At 33.8% G+C, this 22,562-nt stretch overlaps 1 protein-coding gene across 10 annotated transcripts in view; it reads left to right on the top strand.

The window, feature by feature from the left end:
- The window catches only part of PTPRK (protein tyrosine phosphatase receptor type K), a 562,311-nt gene that overhangs the window by 429,548 nt on the left and 110,201 nt on the right, over positions 1-22,562 (top strand). For all 10 annotated transcript variants that reach the window (XM_055114112.2, XM_008952978.5, XM_063605453.1 and 7 more), the window contains exons 8-11: positions 7,102-7,404; positions 13,273-13,382; positions 14,450-14,651; positions 18,168-18,273. In XM_055114112.2, the coding sequence (XP_054970087.1) occupies positions 7,102-7,404; positions 13,273-13,382; positions 14,450-14,651; positions 18,168-18,273 (721 nt within the window). The remainder of the gene's footprint in view (positions 1-7,101; positions 7,405-13,272; positions 13,383-14,449; positions 14,652-18,167; positions 18,274-22,562) is intronic.

Raw genomic sequence — 22,562 nt, 5'->3', positions numbered from 1 at the left:
CAGAGATGAAATCTTTTTGGCAAGACTAATGATGCTGTAACATTGAAAAGAAGTGAAATGTAAAACCTTGATTATCCTCAACCCTTTCCATGAGGAAAAGAATAAAAATTACAAAGCACCTAAAGGTAAGAGTAAAACACAATGTCTTTCAAAGACCTTAAGTTTTCCTTCCCCAAGGTGCAGCACTGTTTTCTTTGCTTTTATTTTTATTTTTTTATTTCACCTTTGTCCAGAAATTTCATCTCAATTCTTTTTTATTTACACTAACAAATATTTTCTCTGGCAGTCAGAAAATTCACTTTTCTTGTATTTGTTTTGATAAATGGAATGAAAGTTCTGTTTTGCAGTCAGCTTCTAAGATTTCTGATGAAAAGGCAGCCAGGAGCACGAAGCTCCTGTCATGCTTCAGCGTTCTTAGTTTGTATACATCTTTGACAAGAACTTTCTTTTTTTTTATTTTTCCTTGGCACGAGCTTTGGGACATCTTCTATTTTTCTCTGACTGACAGCTGCATAATAAGTTTTATCATTAAAAACTGATTCTAGGGAAAAATGATCCCTGCCTTCCATTCTCTTATAGATGCTAAAGCTTTTGTTTTCACAACTCTTTCAGAATAACTAGAAATTATCACTACAAAAAGACAGGGATATTGACCTGTCATGTCCTGAGTTGTTTAGCAAGTGCCAAAAACAAAATTAAATTCCCTTTTATCTGTTATCTAGAACCACGTGTTAAATCATCTTGCTCTTGAGAGGTGTCTCAAAGTCAACAGGTTCTGTTTGTTCATGTTGTCTTTACTTTTATTAACCTTTAGAGAATTATTAAGTAGTTCTTCATTTTAGCCTATCAAGTTGGGTTAAACATTTAACACATAAGTTATTACAGGCATAAATACCATACTTGATCTATTTAGAATTTAAGTGGGGGCAGTGATATGTTACTTCTTTATTTACCTGCTAACTATGTAATACTGAAGATTTAATATATAAATTTTCTGACATTTCTTTATATTTCATCCTGATTTCATGTAGCCTTTCTCACTGTAACAATTAAGAATTAGGTGCACAATAAAAGGCAAAAAAGAAGTGGGAAAAGTTAGTAAACCTTGCTGATCAACATTTGACAGGGAAGATAAAGAAAACCAGGTAATGTTAACAGTTCCTATTGAATATATGTATTTTTAATTTAATAGTTAACTGTTTTCCTTGGACTTACTGGAAATGAAATAATGGAAGAGAACTTTATGCCTTTGTTTGTAGATAAGAGCGTATAATAAAATAAGTCAAGATTCATCAGCTAAAGAGTAGAATGGAAGAGCACTGGATTTTACTTCTAGTTCCAGTCCTTTTACCAGCTTCTTAATGTTCTATCTGCACTCCCCCTAGCCCCTGACTTTGTTCTTCAAGTATATGAAAACACACAGGACCTTCAGCCTTCTTAATTCCTCTGCTTAGTCCTGTGTCATAGCTTTTTCCCAGTCTGAACTCCCTGATTGATGGGGTGTCCAAGGGAAATAAACAATCATGTCATGGGTTCTTAGTTTCTGTTTCTGGTTGGGCCAATGAACCCCTTCCTCATCCCTCTTTTCCACTTATCACTAGAAACAGAAACTAAAAACCATGGCTTCAGGCTGCTAAAAGCCTAAAGCAAAACAACAGAACAACAACAAAATGGGGTAGGTTGGACAAGCTTGAGTAAACTAAACACAAATTTCAAAAAAGAAAAGTAGAATGACCTGAGAAAGTGACATCATGGTGTTTCTAAAGTTATAAGTTGACAATTTATAAATGTATAAATGTATGGGATACAAAGTGTGTTATAATTTATGAATACAACAGGGAATAGTGAAGTGAAGCTACTTATCCATCACCTCAAACACTTAATGTTTTGTGTTTTGAGATCTGGTTTCTGGTACTGACTTCTGCTTTTGACTTAGCGGGTCTTTTCAGAAAAGTCAGCTTTCTTTCATTCCAATTCTTTTTTTTTTTATCTGAAAAATGGGGCAGACACTAGATTTTATGCAATTCTCTTTGGCCTCTCTTGTGAATGAATTTGTAACATATGTGCTTAACACCACCTTCCCTTCAAACTCACCTGCCCCCGTCATGCTCACTAACACATGCTCATCTCTGTTTCTGTTCCGTTTCCCTCTTTCTCCCTCTCTCTCAGAGCATCCTCTTCTCTCCATTTCTCCTTTGCCCTCTCCTTTTTCTTCTTCTCTCTTTTCTCTCACCCTATCCTTATCTGTTACCTTCTCTCTTGTTCTTTCTCTTATCTCTGAAAGGATGGGAGTACCCCAACTCCTGACTTAGGTAGACTGATGCCTCCACTTAGACCTCTTTCTCTTCTTAATGCTCTCCAAGTTATCTAAAACACAGAAATCAGTTCAAGTATTGCTCGTATGCCTTGCTTCCCAGCTAGGGACATTGTCAAATTGATCTTTGCCTCCTTAGTTTCTAGTATACTTTTTGGCCAACAGAAAGCAATAAATAAGCAGTAAGAAATTATTGGATCATTTTACCCCCCAATCTGTGTCTCTTCTTGAACTTTCTCTGTTCATTTAAGAGCACCTTAATTTTCTTCGTCATTTGGTATGAACACATTAGCTATATTGTATCCATTCACATAACTCAAATCCAAGTAACCACCAAGTTTTTCAGTTTTCCTTCCACATCAGTAGCCCCTATCCTGCGTGTTCCTGCTGTCCCCCTCCTTACTTAGCCCTAATCTCTCTGCTAACACATCACATTCTTTTGATTTCTCTACATTCAATGTCTCCACAATTGACACATCCTCCAAATTAATCTTATTAATGTTATTTTACTATGTTAACTTCCTGCTCAGAAACCCTCAATGACTTCTCATGGCCTGTTAGGTAAGTTCAGCCTCTTACCATGACATCTAAAGTTGGCCTCATCTTTTCCCAACCAACCTTTCCTGCATTATCTCCTATATGATACTTGTACAGCAACCAAGTGGGATTACAAATTTTCTCCAACTGTGTTCTACGTTTTTATTCATCTCGTTTCTTCCATTTTTTGTATTATTTATCTAAATGAGGTCTAAAGATCTTGCTTCTATCCATTGAGACCTAACACAAATGTCTACTCCATTTGAAAGGTGGAAGTTATTTCTCCCTCTTGAATTCCTATAGCATTTTTTTCTACGTATATACCACTTATAAATATATTGTTTATTTTTTTCTTAGCTTATCATATTTAATAAACAAATGGAAGCTCCTTGAGGTCTAAGATTATGCTTTATTCACTTTAGTACCTTCTAGAATACTTAGGATAGTACACTGTATACAGTAATAAAATTTCTTTATGTTTCATTATAGATGGATGACTTGATCTAAACATTTAAATATAACCACTCATTGCATGAAGATCACGCGATTACTGTGTTTCTTTTTTCCTTTTTTGTTTTTTGTTTTGTTTTGTTTTTGTTTTTTTTGTGTTTTTTTTGAGAGACAGTCTCTTGCTCTGTCACCCAGGCTGGAGTGCAGTGGTGCGATCTCGGCTTACTGCAAACTCTGCCTCCAGGGTTCAAGTGATTCTTCTGCCCCAGCCTCCCAAGTAACCAGGACTACAGGCATCCACCACTACACCTGGCTAATTTTTTGTATTTTTGGTAGAGATGGGGTTTCACCATGTTGCTCATGCTGGTCTCGAACTCCTGAGCTCAGGCCATCTGCCCACATGGCCTCCCAAACTGCTAGGATTATGGGGGTGAGCCACCACGCCCAGCATCACTTTGTTTCCTTCCAAGTTTCTGATAAAATTTTTGACTACAGCCTTTTCCAATTCTTTCTTTTTACTAGAAATGCAAAAAAACAAAAAAAAGAAATGTTATATAAAATTACAATATATGGAATACCCAATAAAGATTTGAAAAAAGAAAATCGAAAATTGAGGAGGAGCAAGAACATATAGCATATTCCAAAACGATTGACAGATAATGAATTCATGAATGTGTTCTCCATTGTTTCACCACCATTATGGTTTTTTATTTGTTATAAATACGATTTACTATCATACCTCTATGAGTCACTGACCCTGTAGGTTATATCTTGAAGTTATTTAATACTTATAGTAGCTCTTATGACCAGCTCATAAATATCAGTGGTTTCCAAACAATATCTTTTTGCTTTCGGTTATTCTATGGCAATTCAAGTAATTATTTTGATTTTAAATGTTAAATTTTTATTTATGTATTTATACCTCAGAAATACAATGCAGTTGTTGGTTAGGTATGAGAAATAATGGATTAAGGTCAATAATTTAGGCAACTTTATTGTTGGAATCTTTGAGAAAAATTTCTTTGAATGGATTTTATAGTAGTAGAACCATCTCAAATCACTGCTGTTTATAAATATTCTAATATAAAAATGCATGTGCATATAGTTATCAGCCCATGTCTAAGTGAATAGTATTCAAAGAAGTTTGTATGTTATAGCACCTTTCACATGTATGTGTATATACACACATATAGATGTACATGTATGTACTGCATATGTGTATATGTGTATGTGTGTATCTATACACACAACCCTGAGAAGTTCCCACCTCAATAAAAACTGAAAAAATTTAAGGTGCATGCCAATTAAGAAAAAAATACAGTTATACAGTAACTCACTCTGAGTTATTAATTCCACGCAGCTCCAAACAATCAAGTTTTCATTTTTAGTCTGAGTGTGTGTGTGTGTGTGTGTGTGTGTGTGTGTGTGTTTACTTTGGTTGTTCATATGTTTCTGAGTACTATCCTCAAGTGAGTGCAAAATTATGTCTAAGTCACTATTTTATCAACATCAGGGCCCTTTAAAGCATACATTCAAACTGTGGGAAAAAATGTCAATTTCAAATAACATATTTACTTTGTCAATTCTTAGAAAGCTATTTCTTTCCACAACTCTTTGTTTTTCCATATCAGTTAATAAAGTATTGGTCACTGAAATTATGATTGTGCTTTATATACATTGTGTAGGACTAATAAAGCTACTCTATCCCAATTTTAAATGAGTTTTTAATACAATGAGTGCCAAAATAAGCAGCATTTAAAGACGCCAAAACAAAATTCTCACTTAAAGTAAATCCTATCCATTTTCTGCATAACAGATAATAAATAAATCATTTGCCCACTCTTAGATATGTAAGAATTGAGGATGCAGAGCTACTCTGTCTTCTTTACAGTGTGTAAGATGTCTAGGTATGCTTTCAAAATAGTGTTAAAATGCAGAGTAAGTGCAGACTAAATAGACAAAATAAAAAGAACTGGCGTGAGAGAGTGATGACTTCGAAATAGAGAAATTTATACAAGGGGAAAATGTCAGATTTAAAATGAGGGGTGTGTTAAAACAAGTGTATAAGTGCTAGACCTAAAAAAAATAAAAAATTAAAGAATTAGCGTGTTAAATATTTGTGGTGTTTCTCTCATTGCTGTATAGGCATTGTTTGCTCATATACTCTAGGTATTTTCATGGGAAATCTTACTTTCTCATTCTGTATAATTTTAGAACAAGATATGGCTGAATCTTGCCATGGCTACCAAATAGTATCCAGTTGCTACCTAGGAGGCAGCAAAATCACAGTTTATCTGGGAATTTTTAGGGTGATCCTAGTTCTCATTGCCTGGTTAGCTGGTGGGCAGTCATAGCAAAGACTGTGTTTTCAGTCTAACTGGACTAAATTGAAAGTATCATCACTTTACTCATGTGTCTGGTGGGGAAAATCTTAGCATAGAGCTAAACATATAAAACGATTTTTAAAATAATTAGAAAGCCTCGTCTTTCTTCCAACCTGTGGACTTCAGGTAACGTCTGATATGAAAGTGGTAAAGTTGGGAGTCTGGATACCGTGAATAGTCATAAAACTGGCAAAAAACATTTAAAACCTAAGCATTAGATTCTACCGAAGATAAATTTGCACATATGTGGATTTTTGTAATCTAAGAATTTAAATTAAATGGCCACCAGAGTTCATTTCAGATTGCACATTAAATATATTGAACTAGAATCCCAGTTTGGGCTTGCCATCTGTTTAGCATGCTGATTGTTTTCACAGAACTGTGATTTTAATCTCAAAAACAAAAATTTAAGAAAGCCCCCAAGTCAGACTTTTTGTATTATTCTCCCTACTGATTTCCATTTAGCAAGAATTTGACTATCTTTAATGAGTTAAGAGAGGCATCGGAAATGCCTTGACTTTTTTCTTTTTATCAAATCAATGAATTAAAGTATTTGTTGTGTATTAGTTTTTTTACTGTGTAGATGTTGCCATGGCCATGAGTTTCATAGAGTAGTTACGTTGATTAAGTTAGATGATCCAAGTTAGTCTTGAATGAGGAAAGAATACACTTGGGAAGCAGTGAAGGATGGATTCTAGTCTTTGGAGTCTTTAGTTCTGCCAGTATTTTCCAGTTGAATGGAAAATTCACCTCCCAGTTTGGTTTGGGTGACAATGAATGGATTGTTAGACCTGAATGTTTTCTAGAAAAAGACAGAAAGAGATCAATAAGGAAAGAAGACAATGTGAATATCTTCATATGTTCCTGTAATTTTTCTCCATTGTTTTTTGCTTTGATGAACAACATCATTATAGAAATAATTAATGTTAAATAATATCTGTGTCATTTCTTGTAAATGGTAGTATATTATTGTTACAATTAGAATAATTTGTATACAGCATAGCTTAGTGACATGATAAATGACAGAGTAGAATATGTTGAGTCTTATCCATTTTGATATATTAGCTAATTCACTTGCTCAATAAAGACAAAAGAAAGGCAGAGAATTGGGCAGTAACAACAGCAACAACTATAAATGCATGGTGGCTACATTTTCAGGTTTTTATTTTTCTGCCAAGTTCCTGAGTACTGTGGGTTGTTGACATTTTATATTTCTTTTCTTTTCCTGTTGTTAAATCTTAGTCCCTGATTGAAACCTTCAAGAATAGGATCATGAATAAATAAAGCAAATGAAAATAAAACATGACTTCCACATTTTCTAGATTTGCATATGCTATATTATACTTGGTGTTTTATTTTTCCAGGATTATTCATGATATAATTGACAGCTGTCTACAACTCTGATTTATTTTTCAGAACCTATGCGAACCCCAAAGACATTAAAGATTGCTGAAATACAGGCAAGACGGATTGCTGTGGACTGGGAATCCTTGGGTTACAACATTACGCGTTGCCACACTTTTAATGTCACTATCTGCTACCATTACTTCCGTGGTCACAACGAGAGCAAGGCAGACTGTTTGGACATGGACCCCAAAGCCCCTCAGCATGTTGTGAACCATCTGCCACCTTATACAAATGTCAGCCTCAAGATGATCCTAACCAATCCAGAGGGAAGGAAGGAGAGTGAAGAGACAATTATTCAAACTGATGAAGATGGTATGCTCATACTTTGCTGTTTAAAAGGGGGGAATTCTCCAACAAGAAAAATGTGATTGCTTTAAGATTTTCCTAAGATTGTCCAATACTGAATTGGATTCTGAAATCATCTAAATGTTATTAATGAGGTTAACTTTGGAAAAAAATTGCCTTTTACAAAACCTAATATTCTTCAGACAAGCATCCAAATACTAAATGAAATATGTTTCTGTTGTCCTCTTTTCTTACACAGAAGTGGCAACTACACTAAAAACTTAAATGAAGGGGTTTTTTAAATCAATTGTTCAAAAATAATTTTTACTCTCCATGGCACTATATCAATTGCCTATTGGTAAAATGCACTTGATAAAAAACTTAGGGTTTTTGTATTTTATAAACCAATAGTAGCTGTTTTTATTTTTCTCACATTTGAAAACAACACTGTTGGGCCGGGTATAGTGGCTCATGCCTGTAATCCCAGCACTTTGGGAGGCCGAGGCAGGTGGATCACCTGAGGTCAAGAGTTCAAGACCAGCCTGGCCAACGTGATGAAACCCTGTCTCTATTAGAAATTCCAAAAATTAACTGGGTGTGGTGGCGGGTGCCTGCCAATCCCAGCTACTCGGGAGGTCAAGGCAGGAGAATCACTTGAACCCAGGGGCAGAGGTTACAGAGAGCTGAGATCGCACCATTGCACTCCAGCCTGGGCAACAAGAGCAAAACTCCGTCTCAGGGAAAAAAGAAAACAACACTGTTTATACTGTTTACCCTTTCTATTCATTTTAGATGGTTTTATGTGAGTCTAAATATAAAAGCAAGCAACAGTTCATATCTGTAAGTCTAATATAATGGCCTTTATTAGACATTAACAAGCTGTTCTTTATGTATCTTGTTGCCATCCAAGTAACTAAACTGTACTTTGTCTAATTTCTGTGTGTTACTTCTTGATAAATAATATGAACAAATATTTATATTAGTATTTTAATGTTCACATACCTGTTATAGCACTACAGTATATTATAATTTGATTGATAATATATTTCCTAATTTAGCAAAAACATATAAAAATATCTGCAAATGATAATCTAATAACAATAAATCACTCTTTGGATGTAAGATATTTCCTTTCAAAATTTCCTTTTATGAATTAAGGCATGTAGAAAAAAAGTGTGCCATATGGTGAACTGAGGCAACGCTAAATTAGGAGTCGGTTCTTATCTTTCAATGAAGGGCTTAAATTAAGTGATCTCTGAGGTTCCACCCCCTTCTAAACTTCTCCTTAAGTAGCTTGACGGTAGGGCTACATTTTTTTTCTTTTCTTTTCTTTTCTTTTTTTTGAAACAGTCTTACTCTGTCATCCAGGCTGGAGTGCAGTGGCTCGACTCGGCTCACTGCAACCTCCACCTCCCAGGTTCAAGCGATTCTCCTGCCTCAGCCTCCCAAGTAGCTGGGATTACAGGCACCTGCCACCATGCCCTGCTAACTTTTGTCTTTTTAATAGAGATGGGGTTTCCCCATCTTAGCCAGGCTGCTCTTGAGCTCCTGACATCGAGTGATCCACCCGCCTCAGCCTCCCAAAGTGCTAGGGTTACAGGCGTGAGCCACTGTGCCCAGCGGGGCTACATTTTTATTTGAGTTTCATAAAACAGGATGTGTTTTATAACCACGTATTCCCAAGTTCCCTCAAGTTCTGAATTTTAGATCAGGTGTGTCTTTTGGTGCCTACCTTCTATTAGCTTGCCATAAAAGAGGTTATTATGCCATAGTTTTTACAAATACTTATAATTTCAAACTCTCCCACTCTGAAAGTGGAAAAGACCATCATTTCATTTGCCTTGCTGTTTTTGTTGTAATAAGAGAAGTGAGAGCCCTTTAACCACATTTAGCTCAAGATTTGAAGGAAGCAATATAGTTTGGAAACTATACATGGAGTTACTCATGTTTCTAAAATTTCTGAGAATAAACCTAAGACTTATTTAAGACTTATTTATGATGAATGTGCTTTTGTCATGTTTGAGGTAACCAAACATGATTACTTTAGCTATCATGTTTGAACTGGCACCTAATTGAAGCAGCAACAACATCTAAACAACACCCCCTTTCCTAATTAATAAACACACAAACATCCTTATATCTTACCCCTGCCACACACACACACACAACTCAATGCATATTTATGCAAGAAAGAATGATTAGGGGTAATTGTTTCATAGGCACATAATAAAAATGAGAAGTCTAAGTACAGATTCAAAAGCTCCAAAAAATCTCTATCTTTTCTTTAAAAATGGGATAAATGTTATAAGGTCTGTGTCACACTAGGCACTTTGTAGCCCATGTGTTCAGTTATTAAAGTATATTCACATGTTTTATTGCCTACCCTTAAAAAAAAAAATCATGTCCTAATTGGTAATGGTAGACTCAGTTACATAGTTTTGTGCTGCTTTAGCCAGTCACTCTCTAGTAATACAATTCATTTTGATGGTATTTTTGGATATGGTTTGTTAGTTTGCCCTTCTTTCCCACAAACAAAAGAATGCAGCCAGGCTTATATAATCTTTTTCATATTGCATTAAATTTTTAAATGCATTTTTCAGTATAAATATGACTAGACTAATAATCAAGGAATGAGTTGCTTTGGAATTTTAAATTATGCCCTACATTGATCAAACTCATGACTGTACTATTTATCTTATCTAAAATAGTTTTGTAAAAATACAATGACATTAACTATTTTTTGAAATATTTTAAATTCTAATTTTAATATCATTTTCAATCCTAGTTTTATTTTAATCTCTGCTTTGAATAATTTTTACCAGTTTTAATTACATTAAGTTTCGTATTATTATTTCATAGTATTGTCACAAACTAATCCCTTCGACTATGAGCGTAATTTTTTCTTTTTGTTTTATATATAATATTTAATGATTGATACGTAAACTCTTCCATGAAGTATTTGCAAGTAACTCTGTCTTCAAATCAGCATGTGAGCTTCACTTTATACATAGAATACTTGATGTGTCTTAATGTTCCTGAGCAGGGAAAGAATATCTAAATCATAATCTGTTGTTGGAAAGATCGATGGATTATGATGATCTGATTAAGTCAGTGTTACTAAATTATTGCAGCCCTGTATACATAGAAAAAGAATAAATTATCAGCCACCTAATAAAAGGACATAATTTTTTAAAAAGAATTCTGGGACATCCATAAATCATGAGAGCAAAGCTAGAACCATTTCCCGCCAGAACCCTAAGGTAGAATTTCTATTTAATTTATTGCATACATTTTTTAATGCACGAACAGAATTTTCTGTATGAGGTTTTGTTTTCATTTTTTATTCCAGCATTCATAAAAATCAATATTATAAAGTTAGCTTAGCAGAAAAGCCTGGTTTGGGGACATATTTTTGAGACTACAAAGCTATTTTTGAAAGTACATTTATTACATTTTAAAGGCTATAATGCTTATCTAATATAATCTTGCCCCACCCATATTTTATTTCCACTCTCTTTTCCATTTTGAGAGTTATATTATAAAGGACTTTCAAAAAAAGTAGCTGAAATAGCTGTCATATAAATCTCAGCCAAGGGAACAAAAGTCAGCATTCTGTTTCCATTAAAAGTTGTTGATGTGGAAATTTGAAGTGACATTCCCTGCAATCAGTAGACTGCCATGATAATGGTTTCAGTAACTTCATATAGTATTTACACAAATCATAGGTACAGAGAGACATTTTCTGTCTATAATTGTACACATGATCTTCCTTCAAATGTAGAAAGTTATTGAATCTACTTTGTGCTCACACCTCACCTCACCTGTTTGTGTGTGTCTTTTAGTTCATCTAAGTGTAGTTCCTTCTCTCATCTATGATCATCCAAGTACACGACAAGTAGTATGACACTCTCTTGTCCACAACTTTGCCACAAACTTTTGTCTTACAAATGCAACCTATAGGTACTTGTAGTGAATTCTATTGTCAAAACAGAAAAAGTGTAAGAGCATAGAAATACAAAACTTCTAGGGAAGGTACTTTCCAATTCTACTCCTTTTTCAATGTAGAATTATACAAATATTTTAAACCATCCCTATTATTGAATGATGTTCGATAAAATAAATCTATGCCATTTTATGGTATTTGGAGGCTAAATTGTGTTAGGTAAACATAGGCAGTTATTATAATTACAGTGCCATCAAATCAACATTTATTCATTAATTGGATATTTTGCTCCCTTTTTCCCCCATTAGCCACCTTCTATGAGAGATACGTAAGGATGAAGAAATATCTTTTCCTTCAATATAATCATAAGTGTATGTCATTTGCATATAATGGAAACAACAGGTACTCTTGCAAGACAAACCAATGCCCATGGCAGCCTTAGCAGTTGACACAGATGTGCAGAGGGGCTCTCACTGGCCCTCTGTCTGGATCAGCTGCACAACCTTGCTGGTACTGTGGAGCAGGGAGGGAGTGGATGCATTCAGTTAACTTCTCTCATAGTCTTTGGCTGACAATGGCTTGAACATATCTTCTAAAGTTTAGTGCTGGCATATTTTCTGTTTATTGTGGGTTTCTTTCCTCAATGTATCAAATTATGTTGCCTGTCTCAGAGGTCATAGTATCATTCATAGTCTCCTTGTAGATTGAAATAAATCCTGCTCTCGTGACATATCATTCAGAATTTCTTGATGCTCCTAGCCACAATGCAATGTATTTCCCTTGATCCAGTGATTTTTAATTTATTTCAATCCTCACAAAATTGCTATATACTTGGAAACTACATTTCTGGATAATGTCATGTGTGAAGTTCACTGAAACGTTAGATTAAAGGAAAATATTAATTAAAAACTATGCTTGCCCAATATTCAGTTGATATTTTCAAAAAGAAACACATTTTTTGGCCAAGTAGGATAGATACTATATATTTTAAAATATTATCAGAACTAGAAATTGGATATTCATGTGAATAAATAGCAGCTAAGTATTTAAATAAAATATATAAAAGGAAAATACACGATAGCAAAAGAATTTTTTATCTGGTATTTTGTCAATAGAAGCTGGTGCATCATTCAGTGTTGCCATTGTGTATGACCAGTTATATGACATTTGCAAATAAGGACTGAAGCAAAGGCTCTTCAAATATGGTCATAGCTGAGGACACTTCCAAAGTAGTTGTGCAGATCGTTGAGTTCTAAACAAGTCTGACATTATAAACTAGTTTGATTCTTAGCTTTGAAAATTGAATTTCCTTTAAAAGGCTGAAGCAGTGACATTTGAACCTATCCATCTGTAATAACTCTTTAAATATGGTAATAATCAACACTGCCTTTTTAAAATTACAGAACATTTAATAAATATAGCTATAAAAGTAAGGTTGGCTATTAATGGACATTTCAATTCATTTTGCTATGTGATTCGGCTTTCCAGACCAAAGAGTGTTAATTATTATCGTAATTTATTATTTTATCAACTTTGTTTATGGAGACTCTTTGGGGGATTTGCATAATCTTCAAAAAAATCTTTCGGGGAAATACAGCTCTGTTCTTGAAACAAATTACAAATAAGATCTTCACGTTATTAGAGGTATACAACAGAGGAAACTAGACTACATAATTTATGCATCTCTCTAAGGTGATAGAATATTCTTTTGAATAAAAATAACTTTGCATTTCTACATTTTCTGCATCAGAACCTTATAGACTTGCTTTAAATTCTCATATATCAAAGTAAAATCAGAGAACTAGTCATATAGTTTATTTTGTTTTTAAGGACACATTTTTGTTTATTTTTCTTTATATTTATTTTTAATCCTGTTTATCTAGCTTATCTGATTTACTTTTTCTGTTTCTAATGTAAGCATTTTCATAACAAAAAATTCATGTGTTTTGTAGTGCCTGGTCCCGTACCAGTAAAATCTCTTCAAGGAACATCCTTTGAAAATAAGATCTTCTTGAACTGGAAAGAACCTTTGGATCCAAATGGAATCATCACTCAATATGAGGTATTGGGAGAACAAGGAAGTTAATTGAAATGTGGATTGAAGGACTAAAAGGGAGAAGAAAGGAAAAGTTAGAGGGAAATATGGAAAAGACGTAAATGAGGATTAGGGGATTAAAATCATTCTCCTTTGTTTTAATTTACAGATTCTTTGATTCCAAAATTAAGCATCAAAATAAATACTTTGTATGGCATCTAGAATTTTCAAATTCTTAAAAAATGCATGTTTTTTGTTGCTGTTTTGTTGATTTAGGGAAGCAGGATAGTCATTATCAGATTTACGATGGTTATAGTAATAATCACATATTAAAAAACCCTCATTTTCCTTTTTATAAATTTAAGAAACTCCTATCATACTGTGATTTAGGAGAAGCCATTGAATTTCAGTTGTTTCAGAGTAAGGAATAATACCCCAAAAGCAAAATAGATTATAAAGCTGACTTTTCCAGAGCTTCATTTCAACTTTGAATATAAATCATTATCTTTTCAAATATGAGAAACTAAAAAAGAAGAAATGAAAGAATCATTTAAATTTACACAAATGTGTAGTTCTGTTCCTACATAGCGTTGATTAGATCATAAATGCTTAAATTTCTAATGGCTACAGAGTGAATTATGGAGATGAGAATCACTAGTGCAATGTTATATTTTGAAACTGTGTTCACATATTTGAATACTATTTACATGAAATTTGTTATATAACTTGAACAAAGTACAGAATATGTTAATAATAATAAAAATTTGTTGAAACACTTTCTGTGTTTCATATGCATTAAAGTATATGGCTATAAGATTTTTTATGTACACATAATTTATTGTGGTTTTTTTGATGGAAGAAAATAGATGTATATTGATTTGATCAGCTATAACTCCAGTGTATCTGTAGATAGATGATTGATTGACATATAGATAGAACTTCAGAATGACAGAAATAACAATATCAACATGAGAAAGAAAAGAAGAAAAAAATTACCATTGACTCCACATGGATGCCCTTGCATATATAAAGAGTTTATTTACAGTTTCTTATGATGGATACTAGACATGTAATAAATGTATTTCTTAAAACAGATCAGCTATAGCAGTATAAGATCATTTGATCCTGCAGTTCCAGTGGCTGGACCTCCCCAGACTGTATCAAATTTATGGAACAGTACACACCATGTCTTTATGCATCTCCACCCTGGAACCACGTACCAGTTTTTCATAAGAGCCAGCACAGTCAAAGGCTTTGGTCCAGCCACAGCCATCAATGTCACCACCAATATCTCAGGTATGCAAATGAATAAATTACAAATAGGATTGATTATGCCATTGGTTTGTAATGGCACATCCTGGAGAATCACATATAAACCAAGTGTAGTTCATCTTGCTTGTTGAGCCTTTAATATAGTTATGCATAAATGAAAGCACTTTAAATAATTATTTGAATATGAATTATATGTCCAAACCAAAACACATCTGAAATAGTCACTTTTGATTGACAGTGGTCTTAAAAAAATTATACTAAATCTTTATTAAAAATCTTTCAAAATTCATTATAAATCCTAATAGATCTTATGATACTTTTGAGGAGTTGATAATTATTATGGTGTCAGACCTTTACTCTAAATGAATGTTATCAAAAAAATGGTAGAAGATCCTTTCTCTAGTATTATAGTACTACATACCTTGTTTCTGTTTCATTTTCCCTGACATTATGATAATTTTAAACAAGGATGGGCTTTTCTTTCACACTTAAAAATCTTACATAAATACATGTAAGTTTTAGAATGGGAACATACAGAAGAATTTTAGGTTGATAAAGAAATTAAACTTTACATTCTATTGTAGTCACAGTTGCACAGTTTGTATTTGACTAGATTGTTTACAGAGCGTATTTCTTCTTCAGTCAGATCATCAGTTAAACCTGATTAAATTCTTGCAAGGAGTTAGCTTTGTAGTATGCCCTAAATCTACTAAAGTTTATATAATGTTTTTTCTTATTTAAGATTACTAAAATAAATACATACTGTATATGTAAATGAAGAGTTAAATTTGAAAAATAAATTATTTAAAGGTCAACCACACAATGTAGTAAAGCACAAATTTTGACTTTGTAAATTCTTTTTGTTCATTTGTGTTCATTTTTATTATAGTTCCACATGGCAAATATTAATGATACATCATTAATACCCATAAAATATGTCTTTCATTTTTTTAATCTATACCATTTGCATTAAAAGGAAGACGTGTACTTTCCAAATTATTTTGAGTCTAAAATGTTACTTGCAAATGTGTTGAGTATAATACAAACTTTAAAAATTTGTATCATGAATAAAATTAGCTATTCCATTATGAGCTATAATTCCTTGGAAGAGCATTTGATTTATCTCAATACTCCAATAAAAAAATTAAAGTATCATCCATTATATTATAAAATAATAATGTTTTAAAATTGCAGTTTTCTTTCCTGAGAACAATTACAAATCATGAATTTAAAATATGTATTGAATCACTTTACCAGAAAATAAGACTTGGTGATGTTACGATGCACTGAGATAGGTTTTCTACCTTCTGGAATTAGCAGCAGTGCTATAATTGAGTAAGATCTTTCAATAGAGACAGCTACAAAATTTATATAAACTAACAAAACTGAGAACATTGAACAAATGTAAATTTTTGAGAGCCATAAATGTTTTGTTTGTGTGTGTGTGTATGTCTCTCAAGGCTCAGATACTGTGTTTGTGTTGAACATAAAGTTTATAAAAAAGACCAGAACATCCATCCGGTTTTTTCTTTTAATTATTCAACTTCACTTTTACTTGTATTAACCTAAGTGCAATAAGTACTTGATTGTACTTTAAAAACTTGGTTGCGATCACTTTATGTTAAGAACAATTATTAATCACATCTAAGATTAATAAATTTATGGTTAGTGTGGTTCTCAGCATTACTTGAACTTTTCAGATAATTTATTGTCAAATTTATTCCCTGAGTCCGGTAATTACATTTCTCAGCATTTAAAAAAATAATTTAAATAACAGTGAAATCAAGTTATTGGAGGCATAACTGTTGGGGGAATTATTTATACACACACATACATTCACATACACACATATACACACATACATACTACATATTGTGCATGTATTAAATTAATATTTGTTGTTTCTGCTTCCTAAAAAACTCAGATAATAATTAATCTTCTAATGTCACTGCTTCTTTTCTTCCATCTAGACAGTATTTTAAACAGATTATTGAAATATCTTTCTAAGTGTTATCTCTACCTTCAGACTTACCCATCTTCACTGTATTTCTATATCTATCTTTAATCCACAGATATTTCCTTCTTAAATATTTTCACAATCTTGTATCTTATAATCAGCGGGATGAAGTCTAAAGATCCACTTGGTGTTGGCATTCAGGGTCCTTCTTTGCATGACTCCTACCATCCTCCACTTCTCCCCATGAACCCAAAGTTCCTGGCACAGCCAACGGCTTATAGCTGTTAAAACGTACCATGCCCTTTCATATTTTGTTATCTTCAGATATTGTTGCCTTTCTCAGAATTTTAGTTCATCCTTTCTCTTCCTGATGAGTTTTTACCCTTTTTTTAATATTTGGCTTAAACATCATTAGACACCCTGAGCCTTCTGGTTTCATCCCCCCACTGCCAATACTAATGAAAAAAAGTGTGACCCCCCACCCCCCGACCATCATCACCGACATCACCTGAGAACTGCCTAGAAACAAACATCGTCAGGTCCCTCCCCAGAAATACTGAATCAGAAACTCTAGGGGAGAGGGGCTATAATCTGTGTGTTAGAAAGCCCTCCAGGTGATTCTGATCTTACAAGTTTGAGAACCACTGTTTTGGCAAATGGTCTTCCACTCTTGGCCACTAACATTTTGCTATAATTTTTTGTTTATAAGACTCTTACTTTTCATAAAATGTGAATTCCTACTTTTAATTCTATAAATATCAGAGACCATGCTTTGTCTTTATATTCATAGCATTTCTCATAAAACTTGGCACATAGTATATATGCAGTAAATGTTCAACGAATGGATAGAGATAATGCACACATTTCATTGAGTATATACTCCTTAAACAGCTTTCTACATGAAAGTCATCCAAAGCTATTTGAGGTAACTCTTTTTCCCCCTCAAGATCCTAGTCCCCAATTAAGCATTATCAAATATTTTTTAAAAATATAAATTTATTCTTTTTAAGAATCTGGCAACTAATGTCCCTGATGAACAAAAGCTAAGATTTCCATTATCATTCACCACACTTCTTGGTATGTTTCTCTTGTGACCAGAGTTGTGAAAAACATTAGCATAAGAGTACTGTGTCTTTCTACACTATAAGATCATAAACGACACTGTTTCACCAGGCAGCCCTTGACCTCAGGTCTTGCTGTTCATAGCTCCTGATCTCCATATGTGACTCCATAAGCACTACTGCCCAGTCTTCTCAGTTACTACCTTCCCTCCCTCCCATCATTACTCACTTGAAGGTCTCAGGAAACTAAAAGGAAAGCATCTTCACAAAATATTTGGAATGTGTGTCATAAATTGCCAGATGATTATTTAAATTTCCACAGCAAATCTTGGTTCTCTAGCTTTTGATATTTTAAGTTCCCAGAGTTGAAATTCATTTGGAGATGTTATGCTATAAAACAAAATACGCTGTAGATAATTAGGTGAATTTTTTTTCCTAATTTAAGATCATCTGTTCATTCTGACCTGTGATATATTACTGTAAATTAATTGAACCTTTTTTATCTCATTAATCACTCATCAGCTCCAACTTTACCTGACTATGAAGGAGTTGATGCCTCTCTCAATGAAACTGCCACCACAATAACTGTATTGTTGAGACCAGCACAAGCCAAAGGTGCTCCTATCAGGTAAGAGGAGAAAACTACAGTAGTTCTGCCTTATCCACAGGTATGTACATCCCAAGATGCCCAAGTATGCCTAAAACCAGAGACGATAACAGACCCTATACAGACTGTACTATGTTTTTTTCTATATATGCAAACGTATGATAAAGTTTAATTTATAAATTAGGTACAGTAAGAGATTCATAACAATCAATAACTAATAATGAAATAGAACAACTATGTATTTTAATAAAAGGTGATTATGTTCTCTCTCAAAATACCTTATTATACTGTACTTACCTATTTTTGGACGAGTTTGACGGTAGGTAGTTGAAACACGGGTAACTGAAACTGAGATATAAGAAACTAGGTAGGCAGGGTTGGGGGGTACTTTTTCTTTTACTGTAAGAGTTAAAGAAAAAGGAGCCAGAAGGTTGCTTGGCAGCTAATAAAGTGGTTCATTTCAAAGAGACATTCATTGGAGAATTTCTGTCAGGAAAGTTTTATTTTTGTTTAGTTTAGCTTGGTTTGCTTTGGTTTGTTAGTTTTTCATTTGGACAAAGCCTGCAGATAGACTTGTAGTTAAGAGCAAAATTCTAAGCAATATTTGAGATATTCATGCACTGAACCATTCACCTCTCTGTGCAGTTTGACTTAAGAGCATTGGCCTTTTTCCCCCCTCTAGTCCCATTTCATTTCACTTCCTCTCTTGGTTATAAGAGCTTTGAAGATATTTGTCGGAAATAGGATGAGAAAATAACTCCTGTCCAATGCAGTAAATCAGTTATGAATAATTTCATATCAATGATTGAAAAATAAGAAGCTTTGAGGAAATAAAACAGAATAGTTAGAACACATGAAGCCTATTTGACCTTTTAATTCCCGAATTGTTCCTTATCAAGTATTCCAGAGTAAATTGAATGTTCAGTTTGCCATTTTCTTTATCTTTTCAACAGTAAAGTCTCATATTATCTAACATCCCCATCTTTCAGAAAATTGTGAGCCATGTGATTTTTAGGAACTAAGTCAAATTGTTACAACCATTTTAATTTCTGCACATTTGTAATCAGATGAATATCCAAAACTTAAACAAGTTTCCATTTGAAACGTGATTTTGTGGACATTTTGTTATCAAACTTCTAATGAGAAATAAATGAAGGCACAGAAATCCATGTAGGCACTTCATAATTGGTTTATATCAAGTCGTTTACATATTCAGTTAAAAATAAAACTTATGTTTGTTCTTTGTGTAAAAGGAATACATTTGACTTCATGAGCATGTATTAGCCATCCAAATAATCAAAAATAATCCTATATCACTGGAAATGAAGAAATATTTTTTCTTAATTTAAAAATTATATTGACAAAAGAATACAAATCATAAAGGAAACTCTTGAGTCTTGTCTGGCTAAAAATCATGAGAACACTATACTAGAGAAAAAGAGTTGACTGAGGGTGTACTTGTAATATAAACACTTATGAAACACTGGCTACTTGAAAATTCAAAGTACGTATATAGTGCTGTTCATGAATCAATGATCTGTGAGTGAATCTGATTGCTGATCCAAAGTAGAAAGAGAAAATGCCTGCACTCAACATCTTTTCCTATTGACAAGTAATCAGGGTCATTCACATGTTCCTACCTGTGATAAAATTTACTTTTTAGGTGTTCACTTCTGTTACTGGTGCTTAAATCAGCTACCAGCTACTTGCATTTATCTTTTAAGAGTTAGATATTTGGGTGAATTCAACTTTATTTTACATAAGTTGCAAACACAGCATATTTTTATTATTTTTGCATAACTGTACTATATAATGTAATTTACATTAACTCTTTATTCACTTAATCAATTTTTTGCACAAACATTGATTGATCATTTATATGCCAGTCACTGTGCAAGGTATTGTAAATCAAAGATAAAATAACCACAACAAAACACAGAATCTTTGCCCAGGTTTGTCATAGACCATCAGAGGTGCCTGCAGCCTTGTAAATCCTTTGCTCATAGCTGGTGTTCAGGAATTTTGTTAACTCAGTATGTTACTGATACACATTTTTAAATTTAAAGTCTTTTACTTTATTACCTTTACATAATTTCTAATGACCAATTAGAAACACTCATCTTTGTATTTGTTGGCAAGATTTTTGACCTTTTCTAGAATTGAGCCAGAGGCTGAGAACTTCAAATTATACATTGTTGGAGATTAGTGCTCAGAAAAAGAAATTTAAATCCTGGAATATTACAAGAAGAAGTAATTTAATAATAATTTAAACAACAGATTTTTTTTTGAAGTGAATGTTACTACCAGGAAAATAAAATCTGCTTTCTAACTGATACACTAATCCCACCAAGTCCATCTTTAGTTTTTGTAATGACTTACCCAGTTCACCTACAGGTGGGTGCCAGGTGGTGGGACCAGACTGGTCTAGTCAAGTAATCTGGCTTCAGATGAGCCCTGCCTCCTTTACCCTCTGAATCCTTTGTGCTGTCTTTCTTTCCTCTGACCACATTCCTACTTTCAGTCTCCCTACCAGCAACTGTAGCCTTATCGTGAGACTTATCTGATCCAGTGCCTTAATTTTTTGAAAATGAAGATTCAATTTAATGTAATCATTTTTCCTTACCATTGAATTTATGGTCTGGTATCTCAAATCTTTGATTGGATTCCCATCACTCACTTCAAATGTACTTGAAGCAATTTTACTTTCCACTCAGTTTTTTCTTTGTTTATGTCAGTCTGTCAAAATCTCTTCTCTGCTAATGCTTGATGCTATTCTACTCTGTGACCCTTCCCCCTGCCACCCCTGTCACCTTCCCAAATAAACCAGAACTACATATTATCCAACTAAATCTGAGAGCATCCAGGAGTTAGCTTGCTGGCTGTCATAGACCCTAAATACTGGGTTCTGTCCTTCCCTAATTATAGCATTACTAGCCTCTGCCATTTTGCATTTCACCATCTATTCATCCCACCTCCAGTGGACATATGTATTCTTTCTGCCTGGTCTTCCTAACATCAAACAAACTCCAGTTCTACAATCCTCTGTCATACCAACTAGAAAATCTTGTTATGTAGAGTTTTTGTGTTTAGTTTTATTAGGAAAGCTAAAATCGCCAATGGATTCTATAAATTTGTTGACTCAATAACATTCTATATGTGCCAAGAGCTGAGCTGCATACTTGAAATAGAAATCTACTTAAGGCAATTAGTATGTGCACCCGTGTGAGTGGTAGACTCCTAAATTAATGACTGGTAACAATGCTGTGTGATAAGTGCAATAATAACAGCTGGAAAATGTGGTACTAGAGCTGAATTTGTGAGGAGAGGTAGAAATGAGCATGGCCAAAGGTCACAATGATGCATTTACGAATTGCAAATAGCCTAGGTCATTGAGAGTGAAGGGTCTGTGGGAGAATTGACAGCAGCTGAAGCTGGAGAGACAAAACAGGGAGCAAAGGGAGAGGTTGTTTAGTGCCAGCCCCAAAACTGAAGGTGGGCACAAGAAGGACTGTAAGCAGAAGTTACCATGGGCAGTTTTACATTTTTAGAAAGATCACTCTGATAGAAACATAGAGAATGGACTGGGGATAATCCAGAAGGCTGGAGGAGTCCCTGTGAGAAGTGCTAATGGGCCATATTAAGAAAGTAGCAATGGAAATGCAGGCAAGGCTGTGGCTCCTCCATAAGGTTTTAGATCAGTAGGATGTGTAAAGCTTCATGGGAAGGGAGTTTGAGTGGAGACTTTAGGTGAGAGAAGATGATAGCTTTTATATTTGAAGTGGTAGCAGAGCAAAAAGACATCTCAGAATTCAAGGTTTTGTTTTTTGAGGTTATTAAGTGATAAATATTTTTAGTATTGCTACCCCAAATCAAAAAAGTAATGCTCTCTCTATGAAAAGAGGAGTTATTTTGTATATTTTGCCTACCTTACCAATATTTTCACCAAGTTTTAATCTCTAAGAGATCATGGTGTTGTGCTTACATAAGAAGTAATGACCACAGTGAAAAATCCCATTCTGCATAATGCAGCACTAAGTTTCACCAACCACATTGTCCTTCTGTTACCCATTACTGCTTCCCTATGCTAATGTAGAACATGTGCGATGCAGTGCTGGCAAGTGTGGTTCTTTGACGAAATTAATTTTTGATTTTATAATCATTCTAAAAACTGAACATTGTTGCCTGACTTAAGTAGAACTTTGAATCTCCTTACCAACTTTTTGAGATCTATCCTTACAACTGTCATCACTTGACAATCATTACTGTATTCAAAATGAATATTGTCTACATTTAGAATCAATTCCCTAGAA

The sequence above is a fragment of the Pan paniscus genome, chromosome 5 (genome assembly GCF_029289425.2).
Source record: "Pan paniscus chromosome 5, NHGRI_mPanPan1-v2.0_pri, whole genome shotgun sequence".
Lineage (NCBI taxonomy): Eukaryota > Metazoa > Chordata > Mammalia > Primates > Hominidae > Pan > Pan paniscus.
Note: the sequence above shows the minus strand (reverse complement) of the source record. Positions and strands in the feature narration are given on the sequence as shown.